This window comes from Microcebus murinus, chromosome 2 (assembly GCF_040939455.1).
Source record: "Microcebus murinus isolate Inina chromosome 2, M.murinus_Inina_mat1.0, whole genome shotgun sequence".
Lineage (NCBI taxonomy): Eukaryota > Metazoa > Chordata > Mammalia > Primates > Cheirogaleidae > Microcebus > Microcebus murinus.
This window is the reverse complement of record NC_134105.1, coordinates 23,946,018-23,973,934: the sequence shown is the minus strand read 5'-3', so window position 1 is coordinate 23,973,934 and position 27,917 is coordinate 23,946,018. Positions and strand designations below refer to the sequence as shown.

Below are 27,917 nucleotides of genomic sequence, written 5' to 3'. Positions count from 1 at the left end.
GCAGTATTTTTTCATATGTGGGTCACGCATTTAATGTAAATAGTTTTTAAATGCAAATCCAATACCGACTACACATTAGCTCAAAAATCCTAGCTCTGTCCAAAGTGCTGAATCTGTGAGTTAAGATCTCTTAATCTCTGATTAAAGAGTAGGTGGTATGGAAATGTATTCATTCAAATAGAAAGTTTGAATGCATTAAAAGATCCAGTAATAGCTATACTAGGGATAAGAACACAAATGTTGGCAGGAATAAAACAACAACTTAGTACCACCCCCCACCCCAGAAAAAAAAAAGAGAGAGAGAAACAATAAGTAAATAGAGCTAAGCTCCTGTTATTCAAGGGAACATTGACTTGTGATCCAGGCATTCATTCAACATACATCTCTTGAGTGCCTAGTATATAATAGGCATTATACTATGACATTAAAGTAGATGAATCATAATTTTTGTTCTCCGTGAGGTCACAATCAGTGCTTGCTCAACCACTGACCAGCTGTTGACCTTGAGCAATTTACTGAGCTTTTCAAGCCTCAGGTGTCTCATTTAAAAATTTGGAATAATAGGATATCACAAGATTATTGCACAGAATTCAGTATTATAAGCTCTCAATGAATGTTAGATATTAATATTAGAGGTGATGCTCTATACCAGGCATCCCCAAATTACGGCCCGTAGGCCACATGCAGGTGTTTTTGCCCATTTGTTTTTTTACTTCAAAATACAATACATGCAGTGTGCATAAGAATTTGTTCATAGTTTTTTTTTTAACTATAATCCGGCCCTCCAGTGGTCTGAGGGACAGTGAACTGGTCCCCTGTTTAAAAAGTTTGAGGACCCCTGCTCTATGCTAAGTTCTTTATATACATTTTCTCATTTATTCTCTCATTTGCTCTATGCCAGTCATGTTGAATTCATTTCAATATACCCTTTACCCCGGTGAGTAAAATGGGGCTCAGAAGAATGGGGTAAGCTAACTTGCCCAAGTTCATACAGTTAGCAGTCTGGACAGAATGCAAAGCTGGTTCTTTCTTCCTCTATAGCCAACGCTCATGATTATGGTGATGCTGGTTAGAGCAGGAGCTGGGGACAGACCAACCCTCAGTGTCAGCCATCCAGGCTACTAAGGCAGACTACCCTCATCTGGACCGGCATTTTTCATAAGGCTAAGTCTAAGGGAGCAAGATGGGCAGGTGACTCAGGTGCTTGTGTGACTTTTAGGTCAGGGACACTTGTGGGTTGATAGAAATGTGGAGGAGGAATCCCAACCCTTGAGAAAATGGGCCCAAAGCCCAGCCATGCAGAAGGAGCTTCACCAGGCTCCCAGCCGGCTGCTGTGGGGGCAAGCCTGGGGACCAGAGACCAGGGCAGACCGGTCAGGCAGATGGGCCACACTGGGGTGGAGTGACAACCAAGGCTGCACGGACTCCAGGGACTGAATCCCATGGCTTGTGGCACCTTAGATGGGGGTTGGAGGGTGCAAAAGACTATTTCCAGAATCCACTTGACAGGAGGGAAAGGGGTTCGTGATGAATTGCCTGCTGGAGTCTCACTGTCACTGGGACAGGGCAGAGTGGCCCTGAAATACGTGGCTAAGTAAGGGCTGGGCAAAACCTGGCATCATAGAAGCCACTGTCTCACACACTCCATTTGGAACCTCCGGCTGAGAGAACTCTTTGATCGTGCTGGTCTGTGTCCCATGGAGCAGGGACAGTGGGGGTTCTGAATTAGTGACAACACATTATTACCTCAGTGGTGAGAATGTGCTTTTTCTTTTAGTTCAAAAGAGCTTATGATTCAGTCCTATGGGCTCACATAAATATATGTTCTCTTTGCTTTCCTCCCTGTGGCAAATTGAAGTACAAAACACAACAATACTCCTCCCCAAGGCTGTCCCATAAACAATGGCAGCTGTTTGGATTCCCTTGATTGAAATCGGAAAGGTCACATCTCAGTAGCGTCTTTGGGGCTCGCTTTTACAATTTGTGACAATCCCGGGCTGTCCTGGGGCCTCCCTACCGTGTCCTTCCAGTTCTGACCTTCCATGGGTATCTTTCAAACACAGACTTTGGCCAGCCGTCAAGCAGGTAAATGGATCAATGAGGGCTGCTCATCGAATTGTGCTCCCTGGACCTCTGTCTGCTGCTCTCAGCCTCTGCTGCTGCTGCTGCTCTCAGAGCAGTGGGGGGAGCAGATGGCTGTGCCGTGTCATGACAATGGCTCCTTTGAAGAGCCTTTGCTCAGTCCTTCTCCTTTAAGCTGGCGAGGTCAGGGGCAGCTGTGCCCCACACCCCGGCAGCTCAGGGGAGGCCAGTGTTGGTGTCTGATAAAAGTCAGCAGGGGTCCCTGGAATGGACCACAAGCTGGTCCCCCACTCGCCTGTGATGTTGTTTGTCCCCACTACAGGGGAAGAGTGGTTGCTCACATCTCAGGGGGCGCTGGCCTCATCCCCAGCTGAAGCTGAAGGGAAAGCATGTTGCGTGCAAGAAAACAAAGCGGGATTCTGCGTTTATTTCCAACGCCTTATCTTCATGCAGTAATGTCTCGGGGCTGGCTCCCAGCTTGGGAATCAGAAGGTTTAGTGAACCAATACATGGAACAGAAAGTGCTGGACAGCAACTCTCAGGTAGTACACAGAGTCCCAAATGGTCCCTCTGGTCCCCGAGTCTGCCTGACCTTCTGACTCTAGGGACCCAACTGACTCTCAATGTCTACATGTCTCAATTCAGATTATCAAGAGAGAGACTCTGATTGGCTCCGCTCATTCGTCAAGTGTCGGCTGCTTGTCCCCTCAGCTGCAGCGAGGACAGAGCAGGCTCAGCTGGTTCCGCCATAGCTGCAGGGGCCCAGATCTTCAGCAAGGATTGGGGCGTCTGGGGGAAGGGAGCGGGGCAGTCCTGAGAAGGAGGCAGGGGCTTGGCAGGCAACCTGGGACATGTCTTCTCCATTCGCTTAACCTCCCTCTCTTCTCTTGGTCTTCCTCAGGAGGATGACAAAAAATATTCTTTTCATCCATCCCCTCGAGCTAAACAAAATAATACAGACGAAAGGCCTGACGCTCAGTGGAGAGGACTCGAGAGCCATTTCAGGGTGCCCTCACCACTACAGTGTTGTCTAGCAGGCTTTCACAGTCTGCAAAAGGGAGCTCTGTAAATACCAGGGATTTCTGTGATTATTGTGAATCCTCTAAGCAGCTAAATTTCCCAAATTCTCAGAGTTGTAATGCCTTGGGATTTAGAGATATAATTAAGAACAGATGAGCCTCACAAAGGTTGATGGCGAGGATCTGGGATTGCACCAAACAGCCGAGACAATTTGGATGTGAGTTCCAGGCCTTCATCTCCCCCGAGTGGTAGCAGGCTGGGGACTGGAGGGGCTCAGGGGGACTGGAGGGGCTCAGGGGCATACAGGACCTTGGTTACGGGAGTCCTGGCCTCTCTTTCTCCCAGAACTTGTGACACAACCTACACACCCACGCAACAGGTTAGGAAGAGGCGATGCTGAGTCAGCCTTGGGCTTGGCGCCATGGCCGCCCGGACAGCTTTCTGCTGTTGCAAGAGAGACAGAGACAGGCCAAGTCTGGCCCATTTCCTCCCAGGCAGCCATTTGCCTCCTGCCCACACATCAGTCCTGCCAAAAGAGGGCCTGTGCCGCAGCCCTGGCTCGTTCTCCTCCCTCTCTAGTTTCTACTCATTTCCCAGTGTTTTTCTCTGACTTTATAACCTCCTGAAAGGTATAGAAATACCAGCAAGGCAATACTACATTTTATTTGATCTATCGACTGCAGCAGCTTGAATCTGTATTATCTGTCATGCCCAGATTGTTTTGACCTTCTTAAAGGAAATGAATGCTCTCTGAACCAGAGCCAAACAAGCAGCTTAGACCCATTTGCAAGCAAAAGTCTGGGGCCTGGGGAGTTCCAGAGCATTAAATCACCATCAAAATGGGAGTAGAGTCTTGAAGCTCATGATTTGGAGCAGCAAGGCATGGGAAGGTGCAATGACCCTGCAGCTGGTACAATGAGGATGCTAGAGCCAGGATGCCTGAGTTCTGCTGCTTGATAGCTGTGTGACCTCAGACAAGTTGCTTAACCTCTCTGTGCCTCCTGCTTACCTGCAAGCTGGAAGTTGTAATAGAATCTGCCTCATGGGGTTGCTGTATTAGATGAGTTAGTACATGTGAGGTTCTTAGAACAGTGCGTGGCATGCAGTAAGTGCTCAGAGTGGCATCTGTCTCCCAGGTGTGGCATAGGTGCTTTGTACTTTGTCTTCTCTTTTGACTCTCAGAATAACCCTGGGAGGTAGCTTTCTGTGTTCCCATTATGCAGAGGAAGAAATGGAATCTCTGATGTTCAATAAATTGCCCAGGGCCACACAGCAGGGACAGATTCGGAAACCCTGTGTGGTTTCTTTTGCTCCACTGTGACCAGTCCCCCTCCTGGTCAGCCTGGTTTCCAGCCTCTCCCCTCCAGTCCCCTCTGCTGCGTCTCTCGGTGCTCACTGGAATCTCGGCACCACCTCCTAGCTGTGAGAACACTCAGGCGCATTCCTTTATCTCTCTGAGCCTCAATTTCTTTATTTCTGTAAACTGGCACAGTGATGGAGGCTGCTGGGAAGGAGGAGAGCAGCTCCCGATGGCTGGAACTGGCCTGGCTCTCTCAGGCCTCGTGCTGCCGGGCGCCGCCCCGGCACCCACACCTAGGCCTTGGGGTTCTCCTGTCGGCCATAAATAATCTCACCGAATGTCAACGCCAGACAAGGCCACTCTAGGACCGTGATGGATTAAGATAAAAATAAGACCATTTCAAAATCATGTCTGAACTCAGACAGAAACAAGAACATTATTCAAAAACAAAAATGATCTAATAACCCTCTCCCTCCACATCTTGGCTAACGTGAGTGATGGTGGCTTCTTGGCCAATTACAACTCCTGTCTTGCTTCATTTTTCCTGCCTCCTAGATAAAATGTACTGAGTACCCAATCATAGAATTACACCAACTTCCAGACAGTATTGAATCCAGAGCAAAGCTCTGCTTCCTTGAGCCCTCCCCCAGATCACCTAAGACAAGCCCAAACCCTACAATAAATTCCTTCCAGCACCTTCTTACTGAGGCACTCCACAGTCCCTTGTGGTGTGCATTGTCCCTTACTGCCACCAGTTAATGCACCCAACTTCGTTCAATGGCAGGTAGATTCCTCGTGGTCTTTGGCTGGAGGCTGCCTCTAGCATTATATGTAAGGATGCCTGGAAAGCACTTAGAAATAGGGCCCAGTACAAGTAAGTGCCCAATCCATGCTAGTTATTAATATTATATTTATTTTAAAAATGCCCTTCTCCTCTGGACAGAGCTGTGGAGCACCCACTTACTCTCACTTGCCAGCCCCCTTCTTTTCCAAGTCCATGCAGATGCCCTCTTTTGCATTTTATAGATCTTTAGTGCACACTATAGACCTCACACCTATGAACACCTTTTTAGCCCATGACATTGGGGGCTGCTGCTTGCCCTGTCTTGGGGGTCGCCCATGGAGGATATTCTCCCAGGGTGTTTAGACAGCACAGAAGGGTGGAAGTGGGGCCAGGTTAGCAGTGGAGTGATGATCAGGTGTCAGCAGCCCTGTCCCACTCCTTGGCAGAGTTGACAGTGCACATGGAAGTTCCCTCACCCGCTTGCCAGGGCTGTACGGGCCAGAGGAGCCTGGCCAGATTCCTCGGCACAAATGTACTCGCAGCTGCATCGGCGAGGGGTAGCCCCGGGGACCGCAGAGTTCTTCCATGCCCACTGCTGCTAATTGCAGATAATGCATTAAAAATACAGAGCCGCATCTGTTCGTTTGAACATGGGTATCGAGGAATTTACGTGGTTTATAATGACAGGGTGTGAGGAGAGGAAAATGCTCATTCTGTCTGCAAGCCAGAGGCACAGCTGTGAGCAAAAAGCTGGAGGTGTGGTTTCTGGTGCCCGTCAAACTCTCTGGGTGCCAGCCAAGCCTACCCTTGGAGGCACAAAGGGATGGGGCCAGGTATTTCTCTGGAAATACCAAATTACGTAACCAGTCAAGCAGAGTGTGGGACCAGGTACCCAGGAGGCCTTCAGGTGCAACTCTGGAGTTTGCAAAGAGTTCCTGAGGGAAAGGGGACTGACCATTGCCAGGCACAGGACAGAGCAGGATGCCTCTCCTGATTCAGTTGTTCAGTTTCCAGCAAGCATGACCTGAGCACTTAACCTGGTGTTCAAGTTTGTAAAACGCGGTGTTTAAAGCACCTACCTCATTGGATTTCTTTATTAAGTAAGATAATTACATTAAATTGCTTCAAACAGTACCAGGTGTGGTGTAGGCATTCAATAAAAGTTTGCTATTATTGTTTTACTCTTATGTGAAGCATTATGTTAGATCTGAGGAGGAACACGGCAAAGCCCTTGCCCTCCTCAACCAGTTATGGAGAAAAACAATAGCTATAATGTGCTATTGTTAGGATGACAACGTATGGACTTACCTAAGCCGTTATGGGAACACAGAAGGGGTGAAAGGGTCAAAGAAGCTTCCTAGAGGAAGGAATACCTGATCTAAGTCCTGTAGGCGGAAGTTTACCAGACCTAAAGGGTGGGAAGGATGACCCAGCCAGGAGTAGCATGTGCAAAGGCCCTGGGAAGAGGGAGGAGAGGGTAGTGTTTCTGGGGGAAATATGGCATAGTAGGACCTTAGGGTGGGCGTATTGGATATCTATTGCTGTGTCTCATGGTATCCCAAAACCTAGTGGCTTGAAACAGCAGTCATTAGCTCATACTTTCTGTGCATTAGGATTCTAGGTGTGGCTTTGCTGGGTTCTCTGGCTTAGGGCTTCTCATGAGGCTGCAATCAAAGTGTGCACCTGGGCTGCATTGATCTCTCAGAGCTCAGCGGAAAAGGATTGGTTTCCAAGCTTATTCACATGGTTGTTTGCAGGATTCAGTTCGTCGGTGCTATTGACTAAAGACAGCCCTGAGTTCCTTTCCACAGGGCAGCTTTGAACACGCCTGCTTGCTTCATCAGAGCAAGCCAGAGAGAAGAACCCCAGAGAAAGGATAAGACAGAAGTGACTGTCTTTTTAACCTGTTATCAGAAGAGTCATGTTATCTGCACCCCATCATTTTTTTATGTATTCTGTTTGTTAGAGGCAACTCGCTAGGTCCAGCCCACACATAAGAGGAGGAGATTGCACAAGTGCATGGATTCCAGAGTCGTTTCTGGAGCTGCCTACCACAATCTGCCCTGTGGCCGGCCCCCAGTGATGTGTGTCCCTTCCACATGCAAATACAATCACTCCTTCCCAAGGTTTCCAAATGTCTTTTCCCATGATAGCATCAGCTGAAAGTTTAGAATCTCATCATCTAAATCAGGTTCAGGCGTGGATGAGGCACTTGGCTATGTTTCCTTAAGTACAGGTTCTAGAATATTCTTACTCTGGATCTGGTGATCTGCAAAACTATAGAGATAAATTATCTGCCACCACATGCCCAACATACAATAGTGGGATAGGCATTCTGGCTATAAACATTCCTACTCAAAGAGGGTGGGAGGAATGTGAGGCACAAAGAATTAGTGGTCCATAACAATTTTGAAATTCAGCCAGGAAAATGCTGAAATTTTCTTGATTAGATTTCAAAGCCTGGGAATAATTCTCCAGCACTCTTAGCTCCACCTTCTAAGCTCTAAGTCACCCTTCCTTTTTCATGAGAGGAAGCATGTGTTTGAAGCTGATTTGTTTTTCTCTGCCTGTTTCCTGCTGAGACTTTTGGGGGTCCAGTGGCCTCTTTTTACTTTGTACTATCTCTGTCCCATTCTGTCCCAGCTGTCAGTGTTTATTCTGATAATAGTTTTCTCAAAACCTTTGTGGATCTTCTGTAAATCACACTGAGATTCTCCCTGTTACACAAAAGCCACACCCACAAATCTCTTTGAACTGAACCCTTCTCAACCTGGGCCTCCTGCTAAAACCTGCGAACGTGGCCAACGCACAGCCCTGTGCTTCCCACAGTCCCCAGCGTTTGATCTCAGGATCTGCGAGGCCTATCCTAACCTCTTTAGAGGGCCTTTGTGTGACGAAATAATACCGAGATCCTTGGGTCTGAGGCCTTAACCAAAGGCTGCACAGCCTGTCACACCTCCCCGAACCACTGTTTCTTGACAGTGCTCATTTCTTAATGTTAGCATCTTTGACTGTCTCGGGAAGCTAAGAATTTTCAAGACTAGCAGTTCCTGGATCCTTTTGTTTAACAGTTTTTCCTCTCTTCTCACATAAGCTGCAAGAAGAAGTCACCTTCAACACTTCACTTGGACGTGTCCATAGCTAGATCATTAGATTTATTAGGTCCATATCCTGCCTTCCATGTAACTGCAGACGACAACGTCACTAAGCTAGAATAGTGCCACCTAACAAGGATGCCCTGCCTCCATGCTGTGGTTGGGATGTGTCCCCCAAATTTCACATGTTGGAAACTTAATCCCCAATGGAGCGGTACTGAGAGGTGGGGCCTTTAAGAGGCGACTGGATCATGAGAGCTCTGCCTTCATGAATGGCCCAACCAATCCTGGATTGATGGGTTATTATGGGAAGGGAACTGGTGGCTTTGTAAGAAGCGGAAGAGAGACCCGAGCAGGCACGTTAGCACACCCCCCCCCCCCCCGCTGTGCTATCTGCGCTTCTTCAGGACTCTGCAGAGAGTCCCCGCCAGCAAGAAGGCCCTCCCAGATGCAGCCCTCCGACCTTGGACTTCTCAGCCTCCACAACTACAGGAAATAAATTCATTTTCTTTATAAATTGCCCAATTCCAGGCATTCTGTTATAAGCAACAGAAAACAGACTAATAACACACTCCAGTTTCCAATAACACATTCCTCTTTCCTTTTGAGTCCCCACCGGCAGCGACCTCAAAGTCCAGATTTCTACCAACGGTCTCTTTGAGGCAATTGAGAATCTCTCTAGCAAGCTCCTCGGAATACTCCCAGCCTTGGCCCAACTCCTGGTTTTTAGGTAAATGTCATGGCACTGTTCCTCCCTTGATACCAAAATCTGTATTCATTATTTCAGTTTGTAGCACATTCCCTAAAGCCTCAGTGGTGGGAGACGACCGTGCGTGCGTTTCTGTGGGTCAGGAACCGGGTGCAGCTTGGCTGGGCCCGTCACAGGCTGCAGTGATGGTGCCCACCGGGGAATGGTCCACTTCCAAGCTCACTCGCAGGTATTGGCAGGATTCGGTTCCTCGCAGGCTGTTGGACTGCAGGCCTCAGTTCCTCCCTGGGTGTTGGCCAGAAGCCACCCTCAGTTCCTGGCCACATGAGCCTCTCCATAGGGTGGCTTTCAACATGTCAGTTCGCTTCAAGCATGCAAGAGAGAAGAGCCAGAGAGAGAAATCTCAGTCTTTTATACACTAATATCAGAAGTGACATCCCATCGCTTTGGCCCTGTTCCATTCATTAGAAGCGAGTCACCGGGTGCAGCCCACACTCGAGGGGAGGGTGTCACCCAGGGTGTGAACATCAGGGGCAGGAAGCGCTGGGAGCCATCTCAGCTGCTGCCACAGTGAGTGTCAGGGATGGGGCAACTGGCAAGGCCACAAGGGTCTGATGACGCCGTGCAGACTGCCACGGGTGGCGCACAACCACTGAAACAGTTCGCTGTTGAAGGGGAGGAGTGTTAGAAACCTCACCCGGCCAGCCAGAGCAGAGGAAGGACTGGACACAGAGCACTGGGCAGGGAGAGCCCCTGCAAGGCAACTGCTCCCCGGGACGGCCTCTGAACAGAATGTTCATCGTGTCACGAGGTCAGGGCCAGCACGCAGGGTCACTCACAAAGCTCCCTGTGGGCCTTTGGCCAGGCTGTTTCTCCTGCTTGAACTACCTTTTAAGTGTGGTTCTCAGCTTTTGCCCCTTCCTTTAGAGACCAGGGCAGGGGCCCACATTCCTAGGATGCTCGCTGGTGTCCCAGGCATGTTTATTCCCCAGCATACCTGTAGGGCAGGTATTGTTTGCGGAAGTGTGACAAGAGGTCACATGAGAGGAAACAGGAGTTCCAATGCCTTTGTGACGTCATCCTGATGACCTCACCCTGTCCATGGACCTGACCTCCAGTCTTACAGCCCAGGAACTGGACCTTCTTCCCCCAAACAATTGATGTTTTAATAGAGGCTGAAACTAACTATAATGTCCCAACGATGCTGTGCAGCCCAAATGCCAGTTGATTGTTGTGGAATCAACTTATCTGTTGGCATTTGAGGGAAACCCAGTAAATAAATATACTCATTCCCCTCTCAAGTGCAGAATCAATTGGCAGATGCAGGAGAAAGACAGATGAGGATCAGCATGTCAGCTTTATTACTGAGGAGCTGGTTAGAGAGCTACCTGCATATGCTCTGCAGCCAGAGAGGGGGAGGGGGAGGGGGAAGGGGAGGAGGAGGGAGGGGGAACTGAGTATGGTCAGCTTTTCTTCTCCAACTCAGCAGGCAGCCATGTCATACCTCCACAGAGTGAAGGAGACAAATTCTTCTGTGGTCCTCGTACCAGCAGCATCCATATCACCTGGGAACTTTTAGAAATGCAAATTATAGCTCCAATCAAACTCTGGGGGTGGGGCCCAGCGATCTGTTTTAATAAGCCCTGCAGGGGGCTCTAATGCAGGCTCAATACTGAGAACCACTGGCCTAGGAGAAGTTGTTCCCCATGGAAATGCAAGACCCAGGAAGAAGTATTGCCCTGGAATATTCTGCTACTCACGCCCACCCATTTCCTCCATCCCTGGGAAACAAATCACGGAAAGAGAAGTTTCACAGTTTCCACATTTGGGTTTTAGCTTACAGCTGCTCCAAGGAATATCGGTGGAGGCTGCTTAAAAGGGGAAAATGCCACGGGTTTGGTGTTTTCTAGGCTTGCCTCTTGCAGTCCTTGGAGGGGGTGGCACTTGATAGTTTCTGAAGACTTTAGAATGACCAATGACAAGAAATCAAAAATGGAAGTGCATGACACCTCCCTGCTGAAAACTCTCCATTGCACTGAGATTTCAACATAAACCCCTTGCCAAGGCCTGCACCTTTCCAACCACATCTCACACATTCTCCCACACCTCCGGTCACTCTGGCCTCCCTTCTGTCCCTCTAATATGCCAAGCTCACTCCTGCCTCAGGACCTTTGCACTTGCTGCCCTGCTGCTCCAAGGACTCTTCCCTTAGACTTTGGCATGCTTGGTTCCTTCTTATGCTTTAAATCTAAACCCAAATATCGCCTCTGACCACCCATTCCAAGTGCCCTCCACTGCAGTGGTCATCTCGTTACCATTACCCGGGCTTATTTTCTTCCGAGCACTTGACACTATAGAAAAATGACCTGGTGTGTTTATTTGTTGGCTTTTGTTATTGTCTGTCTCCCCCTCACTGCAATGTGAGAGGGTGATGAGAGGTGAGGGGCCTAGCATGCCTAGCACCAGAACAGTTGCTGCTATATTGCTGGCATGCGATTTGCATAAATATTTGTTGAATGAATGAATGAATTCATGAATGGCTCCATGAACACGGAAAAGGGCCCTAAGAGAGAAGGATCGGAGTGGAGGATTCAGCCATCAAGATGGCGTAGGTCTGCCTTCCTCCTCCCAAGCACAGGGGCGCCCAAGGCCAGCTGAGTGGGCCTGGCATGCTGGCACTGCACCACGTTTCCCGCCTGCTTTTCCTCTCACCTATTATCTCAGGTCCAGGCTCCCCCACTTCTCCTCCTCCTTCCCTCCCTCTTCCTCCACTGTCATTACATTGCAGTCATTAAAGCCAGCGGATTCACACCCTCCTGTTGTCTTTTTCATAAAGGACTGTTAATGGAGTTAGTTTTCAGCAGGGGCACCGCAAACTGTTGTCAAAACTCTACCGTGGCCACCCACATCCACATAATTAATCACTCGGGAAAGCAGAAAGTCGTAGCATGAGGGCCGGGGCCTGGCTGTGCGGGGGACGTCTTCCCGGAGTGGAGGGTGGCACGTCACACATCTGCTGCCCATCGAGAGCCCACGGTTTGGCTTGGAACTAAGACAGCCCGACTGGAACCACTACGGAGTAGTGCAAGCCAGGAACTAATTAGAACCGGAGGGTGGGAGCGGGGCCCTCCACCTTCAAGAGGTTGGTAACAAAGGAAAGGAAATTAAATGGGGAGGGTAGAGGCTGGAGGTGGAAACAAGACTAATGACAGTCTCTTCTAGAATCATAAGAAGCTGGCATATATTGAGTAATATATTAGTTCTCTATTGCTGTGTAACAAATTTCCACAGACTTAGTGGCTTAAAACAACACAGTTTAAACATTGAAACATACATTTGTACAGTTTCCATGGATCAGGAGTCCCTTAAATAGCTTGGCTGGGTCCATTGCTCGAGGTCTCACAAGGCTGCAATCAAGGTATCAGCCAGGGCCAAGATCTCATCTGGCGGCTCGACTGGGGAAGGAAGGGTCCACTTCCCCACTTGTATGGCTGCTGCAGCTTTCAGTTCCTTGTGGTTGTAGGACTGAGAGCTGCTGAGTTTTGCTGGCTGTTGGTCTGAGGCCTCCCTCGGCTGCTAGAGATTTCCTGCAGTTCCTCGCTGCATGGGCTTCTCAAACTTGGCTGCAGGCTAGCAGGTGGCAAGGAGAACCTCTAGAGCAAATTGACTAGCAAGATGGAGTATTACTATACATCATTACATAATCACAGAAGTGATGTCCATCTCCTTTAGTCAGAAGAAAGTCACAGGTCCTGCCCACATTTAACGGCAAGGAATTATACAAGGGTGTGAACACGAGGAAGGGTGTGGGATTATGGAACAGCCAGCCTAAAGGGTGTCTTCCACCATCCCTGTTAAGTGTTCAGGACTGTGCCAAATACTTTTGCATGTGTCACCTCATGTAATCACCAAAACAACCTGTAAAGGCAGGCATTATTCCCATTGCACAGATGAGCAACCTGAGGCTCCAAGGCATGAGCCCTTGCCCTATGTCCTGCCGATGTACGATGGGAACCACCACATCACGGCTCCCAGTGAGCTTGTGCAAGCTCACACTGAAGGGTCATCCTCCTTACAGTAAGGGGCGGGGGCCTGAGGGAGGCAGGGCAGAGGGACGCTGGTGCAGGAGGGGTCTGGCTCCCCATGAGGCACAAGCCCAGGAGGAAAGGATGGGTGTGGGTCATATTTTGAGAACGAAGGAAACGGAGAGCACTTGTGCCTGATGATCTCTGTTTTCTCAATGAAGCAGAAACTGAGGGCGTCTCCCGAGAGGGTGGAGGTTGGGCTGGGAGGGGGAGCAGAGCCAAGCTGGGGTCGCAGCTGTGGGGCGCCGCACGGAGCGTGGAGTTCTCCCAGCTCGCGTGCAAGCTTGTCAAGTGGAATGGGACTGCTTCCTTCATGTAGACGGCAGGATAGGCTTGGTGGGTGGTCCCCACTCCGTCCCTGGCACTTTGTGTTTTCACTTTCATCACCATGCCTTGCAGTGCTGTGACTCATGCCCATGTCCCTCTCACTCAGCACAGGAAAGTTCTCACAGGGCAGGAACTTAACAGCCTGTCCCCAGCACAGCGTCTGGGAGATGGGAATCCTCCGTGTGCTGCCTGTCTGATTCCAGACCCTGAAATCGACATCCCTCCACCGTATTACCCCCATCCCCAAAGGCGGCTCTACAAGACTGCTCAAAGATAGGGATTTTTGCTTTTGTTTTGAAAGTAAAAGTTCAAATAGTGCCATAGAGTAGAAAGTGTAAGTCCTCCGACACAGACTAGGGTTTCGAGGTGGAGTGAGGGAGGTCTGTTTCATGCATAACCTGGTTACACACACAAAAAAAGCAGTTTTGCATTTTGGCCCAATCTTTCTGATGTCAAGAAGTCAAAAGAACCATTTCGAAATATTCCATTTCAATCTTTATTGATTGGTATGAAACGTTGCCCACGGTATATCGTTGCCTGAAAACTCCAGTCACTGCACAGACACTTACAGCACAAGCCCATTTGTGTCAAATTATTGTCAAGTAGCAGAAAACCTGACTCAAACCATCTTAGGCAAAAAATGAAACGTGTGGGCTCGGCTTCAAAGAAAAGTCCAGGAGAAAGCTCTGCTGCCGAAGCGACTCTGCCAATATGGCCTCGTTCTCAGGCTCCGTGAGGTGGCAAGTGGCTGTCACAGCCCCCCCTGGGCTGCATTCGCCCCCAGGACTGCTGACAAAAGTCCTGAGATCCACCTGATTGGGCTAACGTGGGTCACATGCCTGTCGCTGACCCAGTCACTGGGGCCAGGGGAATTCTGTCTTCTGATCAAGCCTTGGCCACTGAAGGGAGTCCCAAAAGGGAGTCAGGGTGCTGTGACCAAGAGCAAGAAGAATGGATGCCAGGGCACCAAAAGTTTAATTATATCCACTGAGAAATGACGGGGTGGATGCTCTAAGCCTGGCAGCTGCAGGCAGAGGCCCTCCCTGTTGGTTTTCGTGTGTGTATGTGTGTGTGTGTATAATCAGCCCCTGGCCTCATCCTGACTAGTAAACACCACTGGGCTTCCACCCTGGCTCACTGAGGGTAGCTAAGTCTTGCTGGAAACTCTGGGTCCCTAAAGGCCCATCTAAACTCCAGCTTTCTAACCTGCTGGCTTGGTCCCACCCTGGTGATGAGCTCCTAGTCTTGTCACATTTCTCTTTTGTGGCCTGAAAGGGGAGCCTAAACTGAACTCCAGGCTTTCTGGCCCTGGCAGTCTGCCCAGTCCTGCCACCCTCCTCCTTAGAACTTGGCCTCGTGTTCCTGCACCTGACCCTGAGTAGGGTCCTCCAACCTGGATCACCACCTGGGGCCAGGATGCCCCTACCTCCACGACTGCTGGCTTCCATACACTCTGGGGACTACCACCCGCCTACCCAAGCCATGCCCTTAGGACAACGTTGCCACTTCTCTCAAAACCACCCCTCCCCTGCTCTCCCCTCCCCCTTCCCCTCCCCCCTCCATTCCCTTCCCTTCCCCTCCTCTTCCCAAGATCAGTTTCCCCACCCCAATCTCTCCACCAAGCCATGCCAAAGCAGCAGCCACGGGCTGCTCTTACGCCGCACATGAGACCAGGACAGGCAATACCGTTGAATGGCATTTTATTTTCTCGAAGTGGATCCATCAGCTTTGGCTGACTAAGATTTCCCTCTACGCTGGTTCCTACCCGATGCCTGGGACTTCTTCCTGGCGTTATTACGTTGCCTGCGGTAGGCTTCAAGTTCCTCCTGATACTTAGCTCTCAGAAGAGCTGCTCTTTGTTCATATGGCTGCTTTTCCACATCTGTTGTTAGGGACCACATCTTCCCCGTGGCCTTTGCCACCTGTACCACTGACCAGTTTGGGTTCTCCCTCTTCAGCTGGGCATAGTGGTCTTGGCAGAAGAGTAGGAAGGACGACGGGGGCCGTCTGGGTGCCTGGGGGTCCCGCTTTCTCCGTTTCTTCCTCTTGCCCACGTAATTCATCATCTCCTCCTGGTATCGGGCTTTGTCAAGCTTGGCCAGGGCTTCGTACTTGGCCTTCTCATGCTTTGAGATGGACCTCCATTTTTCCGAGCACTTTCTAGAGAACTCTTTAAAGCCAAGGTAGGTGTTTGGCTGCTGCTCCTTGAATTTGTTTCTGTAATTCAGCAAAAAGTGGATGTAAGAAGAGACATTCACCTTGGGCCTTAGCTGGACTTCTTTTCCCATGTTCATAAGATCATTTTTTTTCTGGATTCAGTAACTTGGACAGCAGAGACTTCTGTGCCCACACTACAGGAGCAATCTAGAAGGTGCTGTACTTGCGGTGAATTTTTCTGTCTGCAAGAGCTGCAGTCAGGGGTGGGCCTTTTCAGTGGTGGTGGCATTGTCAGGTCAGAGGAAGGGACTTGTGACATCATTTATAAGCTGACCAATCCCTGCCAATGCCTGAGGACATTTGTACACAGGGACTCTCATTGGTTGATTACATTACTTGCGGGTCCATTTTTGCCTCTTACAAAAGATGATGATCTACCCAAAGAAGGCTACGAAGCAGCTATTTCCCCCAGAAATATTTCTTCTTGGCTTCCTTGGAGGCAGTGGGGTTTGGCTCAGCTTTGGGGGCTTAAAATCACTCAGGTGTAGTAACAGGCTACAGGGTCTGCCTCCCTCACTATACGATTGTCAGGATGTCACGTCATCCCTTCCAGAGACAGCCCGGAAATAATGAACACGAGGAGGTGGATGGCTCCAGAGCTGTCAGGATAAAATGTGAAGCTTTCTGTTTGCCTTGAACAGTGGCAGCTCATGCTGTACAAAGGGTTTAGTAGTAACTCTAAAAGTAATCAGGTGTGACAGCTGTGACTCGGTTCCTGTCAGGACAAAGTTGTCTAATTTAAAACCTGAGCACTTGGGCTATGAGTCTGAACTCCTCATTTCTCTGAAGAAATCAGGGGAGAGAGGGAGGAGCACCTTGAGACGTTAGTAATTACACTTGAGTCCCTACAAATGGGGTGGCGCTCTTAGCCCATGAGGAGCCCTGCCCACGCTCATGCGGGGGATCCCCATTTCTTAGCGGTAGAGCACAAAGCTATAACCGCTGCGATCAAACTAGTTGCTTTCTGGATTTTTGCAGAAATTACAAAGATTCTAGTCTTCCAGTTGGAAGGAAAAGATAAGGAAGTATCGTTTTTGGCCTTTGGACACTGCAAGGTGCTTGTATGGCGCTGGATTTAATGTAACTCATAGACTGATGATAGTGCCAGATTCATAGGACTAGAAAACCCAGTTTCATTAACATAGAAAGTACCGTGTTCAAGGTCAAACAGCTGCTAACACGTGTGACTGTGGATTTTGACCACTGGTGGCAGGACCCAAGCCTGTGCTCTGTCCTGCCTGCATAGAACTGTTTCCTGGGGGACTGAGGAAACAGGTGTCAGACACTGATCCTGGCAAGGAAACTTGCTTAAGACCAGACTACATTTTACATTTTTACCAAATCCATTCCCAGGGCTCCAAAACTGACATCAATGTTTATCTTCTGAAAAACACAGGTATTAGTAGAAACTGATTAGAATCCCCAGCCCTGAATTTTGGCCCCAGCCCTGCTGCGAGGGGCCATCCCTGTGAGCCCATGATTTCTCATAAATTGAGTGTTTGGGATTGGCCAGAGAATCCCCTCCAGGTGATAAGTATAGTTTGGGGGCTGAATTGGGGGGCCTGTAAGATATCAGATGCCAGCTGAGGAAGACTGGGCTTGGTGGGTGGGGAGTGTGGCCAATGGGAAGAGATCACTCTGAGGACATTTCTCAGCCTAGGCAGCTTTCTTCACTCTGGTTCTTTCTCCCAAGGGGCTAGAGGTTGGCTTACGTGTGTGTTGGACTTGAGCTGGGCTGCAGAGATGGATGGGGCACACAGCTCCTTCCTGAGATCAAAAGATGAGACATGAAGAACTTTCAAGTCTACACATACTGCTCAGACTCTGCTCAGGCTCACACATGCAGCTTGCCTGTGCCTCTGCTCATCACCTCACACCCCTGTCGTGATGATAAGACCCAGGAAGATTAACCCCATGATAACCCTCTGGAGGTTAGCAGACACAGGAAGAGAAGGCAGTACAAGGTAAAAGTTATGGCAGACTTTTGGTGTTTGGGCCAAACTTCCGATCTGGAGGGAGGAAGCATGGGGGACTCCTTGTTGAGGGGAGCTTAGGGAAGGTGAATGAACCTGGCTTTCTAAATCAACACCATGTGTGCTGGGTATCTAAGGTCTGCCCTTTTAGAGCCTCTTTCCAACCTTCTGCAAGGTTGGAAGGTTGGAAGGTTGCAAGGTTTCTCCTTTCAACTTTCTCTGGCCTGGGAAGCCGACCCATGTGGGCTACATCAGTGGGCCCCATGCCCTCTGGCTTTGATGTGAGTTTGGCCACTGGGGACCCCCAACAGGAGATCAGAGATGGAGGAAGGTGAAATCGAGGCATTTATTCTCCTGGCTTCTTCCCCGCATGCGGGGTCACCTGGAGCTGGTTGTCCTTTCTGGACTAAGGACTCTGCTGCAACTAAGGTGTCCTCTTCAAATGACCTTTCTTCTAGGTTCAGGAATTGCCCCATCCCTTGTACCCTCCTGCCTAGGGTGGTAACAGCTGTGCTATTACTTGCCTCTGAGTTCTCTGCTACCTTCCTATATTCTGTGACTTTCCCTACACTCTACCCTCACCTTGGTAGATAGCCTCTTTATCAAATGCTCCTTGAGTTATTCTAATTTGGATGGCCATCTCTTTCCTGCTGGGACCCCAACCGAAGTACCATGTTTCTGGCCTTCTACCATTAGGCATTGGTTCAAAGTAGAGGGTCATGCACTTCTGGAGACCCAAGTGCCTGGCAGTCACACCGCCTAGAGTGTTCTGCAGAGGCACACGTGCCTACAAGGGCAGTGGCACAACAGGACCACATGCCTAGAAAAAGGCGTCTAATATTCCCTGCGTTATGAGATGACTTCTAGGCAGGGCCGTTGGACTAGATGGCCAAATGGTAAATATGTTAGGCTTTGTGAGCCACAGAGTTTCTGTTGCAAGTGCCCTATTCTGCCGTTGTAGCTCCCAAAGTACCCATAGACAATACAAAACGAATGAGTGTGGCCATGTTCCAATAAAACTTTATTTACAAAAACAGGCTATATATAGGCTGAGGGTCCTAAATCTGCCGAGCCCTGGTCTAGAGATGTGAGTTCAGTGTTTTCAAACGTTTTGATTGAAGCCTACAACAAGAAATGCATTTTATATCACAGCTCATTTACACGTGTATGTAATATTTATATAATGCTTAATGTGTGCCAGCTCTGTTCTAAGCACTTTATGTATATCAACTCATTCAATCCTCATAACAGCCCCATGGGGGTTGCTATTTGTATCTCCATTGTCAGGATAAAAGTAGCAAAGCACAGAAAGGTTGCAGAAATAAAAAGTTTTACAAAACCATACTTACTACGTGTGTGACGTATTCTTATTTTCTATTATAGTCGCCTCTATTTCGTTATTTAAAGTGCAAACCCCAGACTGATCCCAAGACCCACTGATGGGTCACAGTCCATGGACTGATTTGAAAAGCACCATCCAGGCAAGCTGGGAGGGAGCTCCCACCTCGGAGACTGTGGAAGCCTCTTTCCTTGGGAGCAATGACAAGAAGTGGGAAGAGGATGGCCTTTGGAGCCAGATATGAGTTCAGATTCTAGCTTTGCCATTTACTAGCTGGGTAACTTTGGGCGAGTCTAGCTCATTACAACCATATCTGCAAAAAGTAGGGAGGTGATGATAAAGCCATTAGGATTAACCAAATTGAAATTGTGGGAATAAAAACAACTGGTACTTCCCCTCCCCTATAGTGTGTGCTGGGCTTGGTGACACACTTCTAATGAATAGAACATGGAAAAGGTCAAGCAGTATCTTTACAGTAGAGAAAGCTGTCAGACACCACCTCAGCCAGGTGGTCAAAGTGAACATCACCAGTAACGGGTCATGTTGATATCACACACAGCCTTTCTATGATGCCATAATAAGAGCATCTCGCCCCCATGGTGCTCTTCCCCCAAATCCACATCCCAGGTCTAATAATGAGAAGACATTATACACACTCAAATTAAGGGACGTTCTATTATACAAAATACCTGATTAGTACTCATCAACAATCTCAAAGTCTTGAGAAACTAAGGACAGCCTAAGAAAATGACCCAGATTGGAAGACGCTAAGTAGACTTAACAACTAAATGCCATGAGAGATGGTGGATTGGATCCTGGGACAGGAAAAAAAAAGGTGCACTAGTGGAAAACTGGGGGGGGGGGTCTGAATAAAGTTATTCATTTAGTTAGTCATAATGTACCAGTGCTGATTTCTTAGTTTCGATGCATCTACCATGGTTCTGTAAGATGCTAACACTAGGGAGGTGGGGTAAGGGATCCACAGGACATTTCTGTACTATCTTTGCAACTCTTATTCTTATTTCAAAATAAAAAGATTTTTAGAAATCACCCCAGCTGACAGCAATGAGACACCTTGCTCTGTTACCTCCAGGAATCGTAGGACCTGATATTACCCTCAATCACAGCAGCCAATAAATGCTCTTGGCATATTTCTGTCAAAGTACTTCTCAAGTTTCAGGGCGTTCTGGAATCACCTGAGCTTTTAAAAACCCCAGTGCTCACGAAAGCAATGATAACAAGAGCCAAAGTACCTGGCACAGGCATATATCTGATAAATGCTTTGAAGCTTCCTCTATCCTCCTCCAGCCCCTTCTGTGGGGTAGGACTCTTGGTTGCATTTCCATTCTGAGCAAGGTAGGATATCAGCTCTCCAAAGATGTCCACATTCTAAGCCCCAAAACTTGTGAATCTGTTACCTCCCCTGGCAAAAGAGACTTTGTAGATGAGATCACGTTAAGGATTTAGAGGCAGGGATATTATTCTGGCTTACCTAGGTGGACGTGATATAATTGCACGGTCGTTATAAGAGGAAGGCAGGAATGGCAGAGTCAGTGGAGACGTGATGACAGAAGCCGAGGACCAGAGGCAGAGAGAGCTGTGAAGATGCCACACTGCTGGCTTTGAAGATGGAGGAAGAGGCCACCAGCCAAGAAATGCAGGCGGCCACAGCAGCTGGAAAAGGCACACAAAGGGATTTCCCCTAGAGCTACCAGAGGGGGGTACAGCCAGGCCAACACCTTGATCTTAGCCCACTAAAATCCATTTTGGACTTCTGACCTCCAGAATTGTAAGATAATACACACTTGTGTAGTTTAAAGCCACTAAATTTGCAGTTGTCTGTTAAAGCAGCAATAGGAAACTAACACAGTATCTCTCCCATCCAGCTGGTGGTCTGTAACTTTTCCCGTGCCATCCTTAACCCCTACTTGCATTAATAAAGATGGAAAATTTAAGGATGGAAAATGTACGCTGTCACATATGAGATTAGTTGAGGGGAGAGAGCATGATCTATTCAATTCTACACACTCTTCTTCACTCACTTGCTGACTCATTAAGTCACTAATTCACTCATTTGCTTGCCAATTCACTCTCACGTTCTTATATTCTTTCAGTCCATTCACTCGCTCATGGACTCACACCTATCTCAATAAATAGCTTTTGACCCGCTAGAGCGGCGGAGCTGCTGCTTTGATGGCCAGGGAGGAGCAGTGCTTGTAGGACGGAACGCCTTGGGCAGGAGGCTGGCAGTCAGAAAAGCATCTGACCCTCCCTGCATCTCTACGGATAAAAAGCCAGACTGGTGGGAAGGCTGGGCCTTAAGCAGCCAGATTTAGAGGCTCTTTGGCACTGACCTCATGCCAGGAACTGTTATCCAATCAGATGTGACCATGATATTTTAATCAAAATGATGATCATACTTTAGGTACCTCGTCCCTAGAAGCCTAGAGAGAGGGAGTAACTCATCCAAGGCCACACAGCCATGAGTGGCAGAGCCAGGCTCCAAACTCAGCTTTGTGTGACTTCTTGGCTCAAGTGTTTGGCCTCTGCTTATAGTCTAGGAGCTCCCGTGGCTGGGGCCAGGGAGAGGCTGAAACCAGAAGGAACACGCAGGGGAGGGAAGGTAGAACAAGAGTAAGTTGTCTAAATCTCTACATGTAAAGGCATGCGGGTGAGTCTTTGCTAACCTGGGTCGACTCTCATCACAGACGGAGCTCAGCAGTTTATCTCCACGTCATGGGATGTTCTGAGTCCAGCAGGTCAGCCGACCTGCCGGGTGACCCACAGAACTCCTCCAGCATCTGCAGGAGCTGGGTCTGGCTCATAGGGCAGAGGCTGGCCGAAGCTGGTGGCCTGGGAGATAGGGGACAGGAAACTGGACAGATTATTAAGCACAAGAATGGGATCAGCATGGCAGGAGGCAGGCATGCCTGGCTACCCCTGGCAGGATGTGGGGCAGATCTAGAATAAGCTGGACTTTGGGGGGACACCCTGCTCACAGTGATCTGGGGGTACCCCTCACAGGCCTTAATAAACCTCCTCCCTTACACTGCAGAGTGGAGGGTGGCCCTGTCCCTTCAGTCCAACCCCCAGCTCTTCCACCCTCAGTAGACACCTTGGCTCTGCCTACCTGGGACCTTCCTTTCTTTTGAGCATATTCCTTCTTCCGGAGAACTGTCCCTAAATCAGTTATGGGGTTCTAGTGGGGATATGTCCTTAGCCCCAAGGAAGGGTGATGTGTCCCAAATGAACTAATCAGAGGCCTCTCATGGACTTTTTCTAATTAGGACCAAGGCAAGAGCTCTTTACCTTCTCTCTGTTGCTGAAGGTCAAAGGGTGAGTCAGGGAGTTACAAGGGTGGTCATGGTTCTAGCCTTGGAAACCATGAGCCACCATTTGCAATAGAGAGAATGATGCCAGCAGACAGAGGACAACAGAGGGGACACAGAGAGGGGCCTTGTAGCATCTGGTCACCCCTGCAGGCAGCTATATCCCTTGATCTTCCTATGGTTTGTCTACAGCAGCCCAGAATTTCTTCTCTAGGCTGATGTGATCTGGATTCCTGCCACCTGACACCAAAAGTATAAGACATGATTAACCTAGTTGGGGTGGGGACAACCGCTATGGGAAGACAGGAGCTCACCTCACCCCCATTTTTGGATGCTTTCTGGGTACTTGCTCTGTGCCAGGCGCTGTGCTGGGAGCTTTTGCAGGCATCATCTCACTTAAACCTCTTAACAACTCCATGAAGTGGGTGCTATTGTTGTCCTTATTAAATAGATGGGGAAACTGAGGCCCAAAGCAGGTCAGTTACTTGTCTAACCAAGTAGCTAGTAAATTTAAGGCTGAGATTTGAATGCAGGCAGTCTCCTTCTAGGGCCCATGTGCTGACTACCCCAATTTCCTTTCTACTCAGTACATGTCAGTCCCTTTGCCCACAAGTCTGACTTGGTACACAGAGACACAGTAACATAGCATGATCAAGACATGTAGCTGCCATGTCTTAAGGTCTTAGTGGGACGTTGTGAGCATCACTGCATCACCTTTAATCCTCACAATCACACTATGAGATATAAACTGGGGAAAGAGGGGCTCAGAGAGGTGAAGCCACCTCCCCAAGGTCACATGGCTGTAGATGGTGGAGACAGGATAAGAATCCAGCTCTGTGGGACTCTAGGACACCTTCCTCACTGGCCTGAGTGTGCATGAGATGTTTAGCCCACCCATTCTCCAGCCGCCGGGAGACTCACTCGTCCAATCAGGCGTCAGAGCTGCTGGTCTCAGGCAGGGCTGCCTAGCTGCCTCCTCAGGGGTCAGGGAGCATCGATGCTCAAACTCAGAATGGTGGCCAAGTGGCAGGCACACGCTCCCAGGTGGCTCCTCAATAAACCATCTGTAGCATTTCCTCTGGGTGAGAAGTAGCATCCAAATGCAAGCCCTGGGGGCCTCTGTGAGGCAAACATTGCCACCCTTCAAGGCAGGGGGCAGGTCCTTCTCCGGGTCATGTCTGCCAGGAGCAGGCGGAGGCTGAGGGAACAGCAGCTGGTGTAGGCCAGCTAGGATCACCAGGGGGAAAGAGGGAAGGTGATGGCCAAGTGTACTGGCCATTCTGGGTGCCACATGGTGCTCTGTCCATCCACCCATGCCCTGTTCTGTCACCAGCATGGATGTAGGTAGCCTCACTTCCCTGGGGAAACCTAGGCCAGGCTGCTCTGGGGTCTGCTTAATCCCTGTGTCCTCTGGAGGTAGGGTTCAAGGCACTGAAAAGATCCCACCCCTCCTCTCAGATCTAAGCAAGGGAGGGAAATAGCTCACATTTGTGAGGCACCTACTATGTGTCAGGCACAGTCTTGGACACATTATATACACAAGCATATCCATACAGAGGAATCCCATTGCACAGATGAGGAAACTGAGGCTTAGAGAAGTTATGCCACATGCTCATGTTCACACAACTAGTGTGAGCTTGTGTGCTAGCGAGCTTGGATTCAAATACAGCAGTGGTCTCCAACATTTTTAGCACCAGGGACCAGTTTCATGGAAGACAACTATTCCATGGACAACAGGGGGTGTGAGGGGTGGTTTCCGGATGACTCAAGCACATTACATTTATTGTGCAGTCAATCCTCTCAGCTAATGATAATCTGTATTTGCAGCCACTCCCCAGCACTAGGATCACCGCCTCAGCTCCACCTCAGATCATCAGGCATTAGATTCTCGTAAGGAGCGTGCAACCTAGATCCTCTGCACGTGCAGTTTACAGTAGGGTTTGCGCTGCTGTGTGAATCTAATGCTGCCACTGATCTGACAGGAGGCAGAGCTTGTGCAGTGACGCGAGTGATGGGGAGCGGCTGTAAATACGGATGAAGCTTCCCTCACTCCCCACTGCTCATCTCCTGCTGTGCAGCCCTGCTCATAACAGGCCACGGCCAGTACCAGTCCATGGCCTCGGGGCTGGGGACTGCAGAAATACAGGACTGTCTGGTTCCAGGGGCCTGGCCCTTAGCCTTTAACCTTACACTTGTTATCTCTGTGGGGAACAAAACAGGAAATGAACCAGACAGGTGGCATCTCCACTTAGGGAGATACCTGAGCCAGGAAGGGGAAGAGGGTTAAGTAGAGTGTGAATGCGCTGTGGTACCAGGCTCTTAAGGCCTGTGCCCTGTCCCTGGGCCATGTCTGATGGGGGCGGGCTTTAAGGTCCTAGGGTGTGGAGGCTGCCAGGCCTTGAGGCTGTTGCCCTGGATCTCCAACCTATAGTAATAGAAACCTGGGCTGGGGATGGGGGACAGCCAGCTAAGGGCCCAGGAGGTGGTCAGACTGGACGGAAACCAGAAGGGCAGGAATGTAGAACCTTGGAAGGTGCAGGACATCGTATGAGAGAGATGGGGGTAGGGCAGGCAGGCAGCAACAAAAGAGGAAGAAATGATGCTGCGACACCCTTTCCCAAATCTCCCCTGGGACAGCCAAGCCTGTGTGGCCTTCTCTTCATCACAGTGAGATATCAGCCCTTCTCTCTGCCAACCTCACCCTCAAAGCAGGGACCACAGGGACCCACCTTCCTGAGAGAAGTACCATCAGCTGATTGGTCCAGCTTGGGTCACATGGCCACCTCGATCCAATCAGCTGTTGCCATGTGATTGCACATGGCTGCCGCTTTCAGGAGCCGCGGTTTCACGGAGGGAGGCTGGTCTTCAAAGGCTTCTCGAACTCAGAAAAGAGTAGCGCTGCCTACTTTAGACCTGGAGGCAGAAAAGGAGGGAGTTGAGCAACTCAGAAAAGTTGCAGGGACCCACCACAAGCCCCCTGCCCCAGAGTGTGGCACCTGGCGGCAGTTCCCATCTTCAGACCCAGCCCTGTTCCGTCACTTCGGCATCACGGGCACATCGTCTCCATGGAAGGCACGACACCCCGCCCCCATCAGCCCTGCCAGCTGAGCGGAGCACGGAAGGGGAGGAAACCAACACCTCGGGCCACACCCTGGACCTCCTCGATGTGCCACCGCCCAACGTGCAAGACCCAGGATATCGGTGGCGGAGCGCTCATCCCAGCGGAAACACAGCCGGGAGCCCTGCCCTCAGCACTCCCAGGCACACACACAGGTCCTCCAGAGAGCCAGGCATCTGGAGGAAAAACGTTTACCTGACATAGTTTGTGTGAGTTCCCTGGAGCTAACAATTAGCTGAGCAGGAAATAGCTCTGATAATTTGTTGGGTTTATTGAGTTGCTTCTGGGGAAGAAGGAACATTTGCCCACACTGATTATCAGGCCCCACTGTTGCTGCCTGGGGGATAGGTCAGCCGGAGAATAGTCCCTCAGGAAGGCACCAGCGGCTGATAAGTGAAGGGGACACAGCCAGGGTTAAGGGACCAGGGCTGGGGAAGCATGTCTTCCTGGCAGGAGTGGGCAGTGCCCTGGAAAACCCAGATGAAGCCAGCGTGGTAGTCGTTGTCCCCCGGCTCAACTGCGTGCTGCCTCTTCCTCCGCTTTTGCCCCCCGCACTGTGCCCTCTGCTTTCACCAGCATGGTCTCATTCAGCCAATCATCCCTTCTTCCGTGGAGTAAAACTTATTGAGCCGTTTCCTTGTGTCAGGCACTCTGCAAGGTACTGAGGAAAGAACAGTAAATAAGAAAGAAACAGCTCCTGTCTTCGAGGAGCTCACAGTTTAGTGGGTGAGGCAGCTGCCCGAGCAATGCATGGTGAGACAAGAAGACCTTGGTAGAGAAAGTGCAGGGAGCAGAGAGGGCATGCAGAGAAGCAGACCAGACTTGGCAGCAGAGGTTTCCTGAAACCAGAGCTGATACACCTGCAGGATGAGTAGGAAGTAACTGGGAAAAGAGTGGATATGCATCAAGATTGGCAGGGAGAATTTGGCAAGGAGGTGAGTTCTTGATTGTTGGAAATATTCCAAACAAATCATTTTGAAAACTGCCCATTTGTCGAGAGTGCTGTGGTTGGGATTCATACATAGCTAGGATTTACACCTTGAAGACCTCTGAAGTTCTTCTCAAATCTAAGATTAGTTTGTTCCCACTCTCCTGAGAGCAGTGGGAATATAATTAGATACCCCACTATTGGAAGCAAGCGACTGCTGTTTATTCATTTATTTATTCACTCATAAAGCATATATAATAAATGCATTCTTAACCCATCCCGACCAAAGCAGCTCCCTGATTACCTGGCACTCCTATGGCCTCAGTAGACCTTCCTGACTGGTGCCCATGGCACCCTGAGCACCTGCCGCCACCTGGCCGCCTGCCATCCCCATCCCCAGCCTCAGTGCCTGTGCACCCCTGCTCCCAGCAGCTGAGTCTTGCACTCTCTGAGATTCAGTTGGCTTTGTTGTCAACTCTCTCAGTGCCAGTCATACTTGTTATTGTAATTATGTGATTTAAATTAAACATCACATAAACTGATGAAATATGAGTGTGATAGGAAATACAGTTGCATCTATGGAAACTAAATTGAATGCTTTGGAATGAGTCCATGAAGGAGAGTCTCTAAAAAGAATTGCTTGCTAAATATTAGGTGTGAGTGAGCGAGACACCTGCACCCCACTGGGTAAGTGACGTGGGGATGGGGGCATGGGATGGAGCACCCTAGTGCCTAGCACAATGCCTGGCACATAATAGGTGCTCGATAAATACTTGTTGGCTGGATGAACGGTAGCAAAATTGGAAATGGTGAATGATGCATTACAGCTATGGTTTATACAAGACAGGCAATGTGAGAAACAAACCCATGGTCAAAGGAAAGGCCTTGGTCCTGCATTAAACTGATTGACAAATAAATGTGCATTTAAGTATTTTACATTATAATCCAATGTTTAAGCTGTGTAGATGTCCTTTTACAATTCCCTACTTAGAAATTAAATTTTAATTTACCAGCCAACTACATAATCTATGAAGCTTCTGTGATAAGGGTCAGCAAACTTTTTTCTGTAAAGAGACAGAAAATAAATATTTTTGGCTTTGCAAACTATAGGCTCTGGCATGACTCCTCAACTCTGCTGTTGTAGCTTGGAAGCAGCCAGAGACAATGTGTAAGTGAATGAATGGGCATAGTTGTGATCTGGTAAAACTTTATTTACAAAAACAGGCAGCAAGCCATAGTTTACCAGCCCCTGTTCTATGGGATTGATTAGCTCTGTGTGCCAGGCACTTTGCTGTGTTGCCGGAGATTCTGAGACAAGGGAGATTCTATCCAAGCTCTCATGGAGCTGGCCTCCTAGTTGGAGAGATGGTCAAATCAAAAGATGATTCTAGTTTGGTATGCCCAAGACAATGGCAGGGGCTTACCTGTGGGGCAAAGGGGATACAAGGGGACAGAGAGCATGGAGAGGTAGAGAAAGGAAACACTTGGTCAGGTCTATAGGATCAGTGCTTCCCCAAGTAGTCAGGTGTGGCAGCATGAAAGGGCATTCTGGGCAGAGGGAACAGCATATGCAAAGGCATGGAGACACAAAAGTACTTGCTTGTTCCAGGA

The 27,917-nt window shown here is 49.3% G+C and overlaps 2 protein-coding genes and 1 long non-coding RNA gene across 5 annotated transcripts in view; 1 reads left to right on the top strand and 2 right to left on the bottom strand.

Moving 5' to 3' along the window:
* The window catches only part of CSMD2 (CUB and Sushi multiple domains 2), a 570,274-nt gene that overhangs the window by 241,337 nt on the left and 301,020 nt on the right, over nt 1-27,917 (top strand). The gene's annotated exons all lie outside the window — the stretch shown is intronic.
* HMGB4 (high mobility group box 4) lies at nt 15,086-15,696 on the bottom strand. The gene has a single exon (XM_012765317.3). The coding sequence runs from the start codon at nt 15,694-15,696 to the stop codon at nt 15,139-15,141; it is 558 nt and encodes a 185-aa protein (XP_012620771.1). The 3' UTR covers nt 15,086-15,138.
* LOC105871778 (uncharacterized) lies at nt 20,518-25,077 on the bottom strand. Its single transcript, XR_012914132.1, has 3 exons — nt 24,990-25,077; nt 21,619-21,700; nt 20,518-20,605 (listed from the first exon to the last, which is right to left on the bottom strand). It is a non-coding gene; the product is annotated as an uncharacterized LOC105871778 (long non-coding RNA).